The sequence below is a fragment of the Pygoscelis adeliae genome, unplaced genomic scaffold (genome assembly GCF_000699105.1).
Source record: "Pygoscelis adeliae isolate BGI_AS28 unplaced genomic scaffold, ASM69910v1 Scaffold67, whole genome shotgun sequence".
Taxonomy (NCBI): Eukaryota; Metazoa; Chordata; class Aves; order Sphenisciformes; family Spheniscidae; genus Pygoscelis; species Pygoscelis adeliae.
This window is the reverse complement of record NW_008825271.1, coordinates 5,913,324-5,913,787: the sequence shown is the minus strand read 5'-3', so window position 1 is coordinate 5,913,787 and position 464 is coordinate 5,913,324. Positions and strand designations below refer to the sequence as shown.

At 70.5% G+C, this 464-nt stretch overlaps 1 protein-coding gene across 1 annotated transcript in view; it reads left to right on the top strand.

Annotated features, from left to right (window-relative positions):
* CTSO (cathepsin O) overlaps positions 1–464 on the top strand; it is a 164,406-nt gene that overhangs the window by 155,007 nt on the left and 8,935 nt on the right. Inside the window, exon 2 of the mRNA XM_009329847.1 lies at positions 145–268. Coding sequence (XP_009328122.1) covers positions 145–268 — 124 coding nt within the window. The remainder of the gene's footprint in view (positions 1–144; positions 269–464) is intronic.

Here is a 464-nt window from a genome sequence, read left to right as displayed (position 1 = left end):
GGAGCCCTTCAGCCCGGAGTACGGAAACCCACTCCGGCATCCTTTGCTGTTTCGTTTTCCTCGGCCCTGCCTGCTCGGCGTCCCCTCAAGTTGCTGGGGTTGAGGTGTCGCTGCTTTTCTCCCCTTCCCCGTTTCTGACGCCAGGTGTCAGCGTCGGACCGCGGAGCCCCGGACCCCGTGCTGGCCGCCCGGCGCGGTGGGAAGCGGGTTTCACCCGTCCCGTGCCTCACGCCTCCGGCTGTACAGGGGTTCCCGTCAGAGCGGTTTCGTAGGCAAATGGGGCGACCGGGAAAGTCGGGCAGGGAGGCGGCCCCCTGCCCGCTGTGGTGCCCCCCTTTCCCGCATCGTGCCTGACGAGGGGTGCCTGGGGGGGCTGAGCGGGTGTCAGTCTAACGGGGCAGCGGGGTGGTTACCGGGGCTGAGGGCCCGCGCCGGGCGAGGGGTCCCGGCCCGGCCTGCTGCTG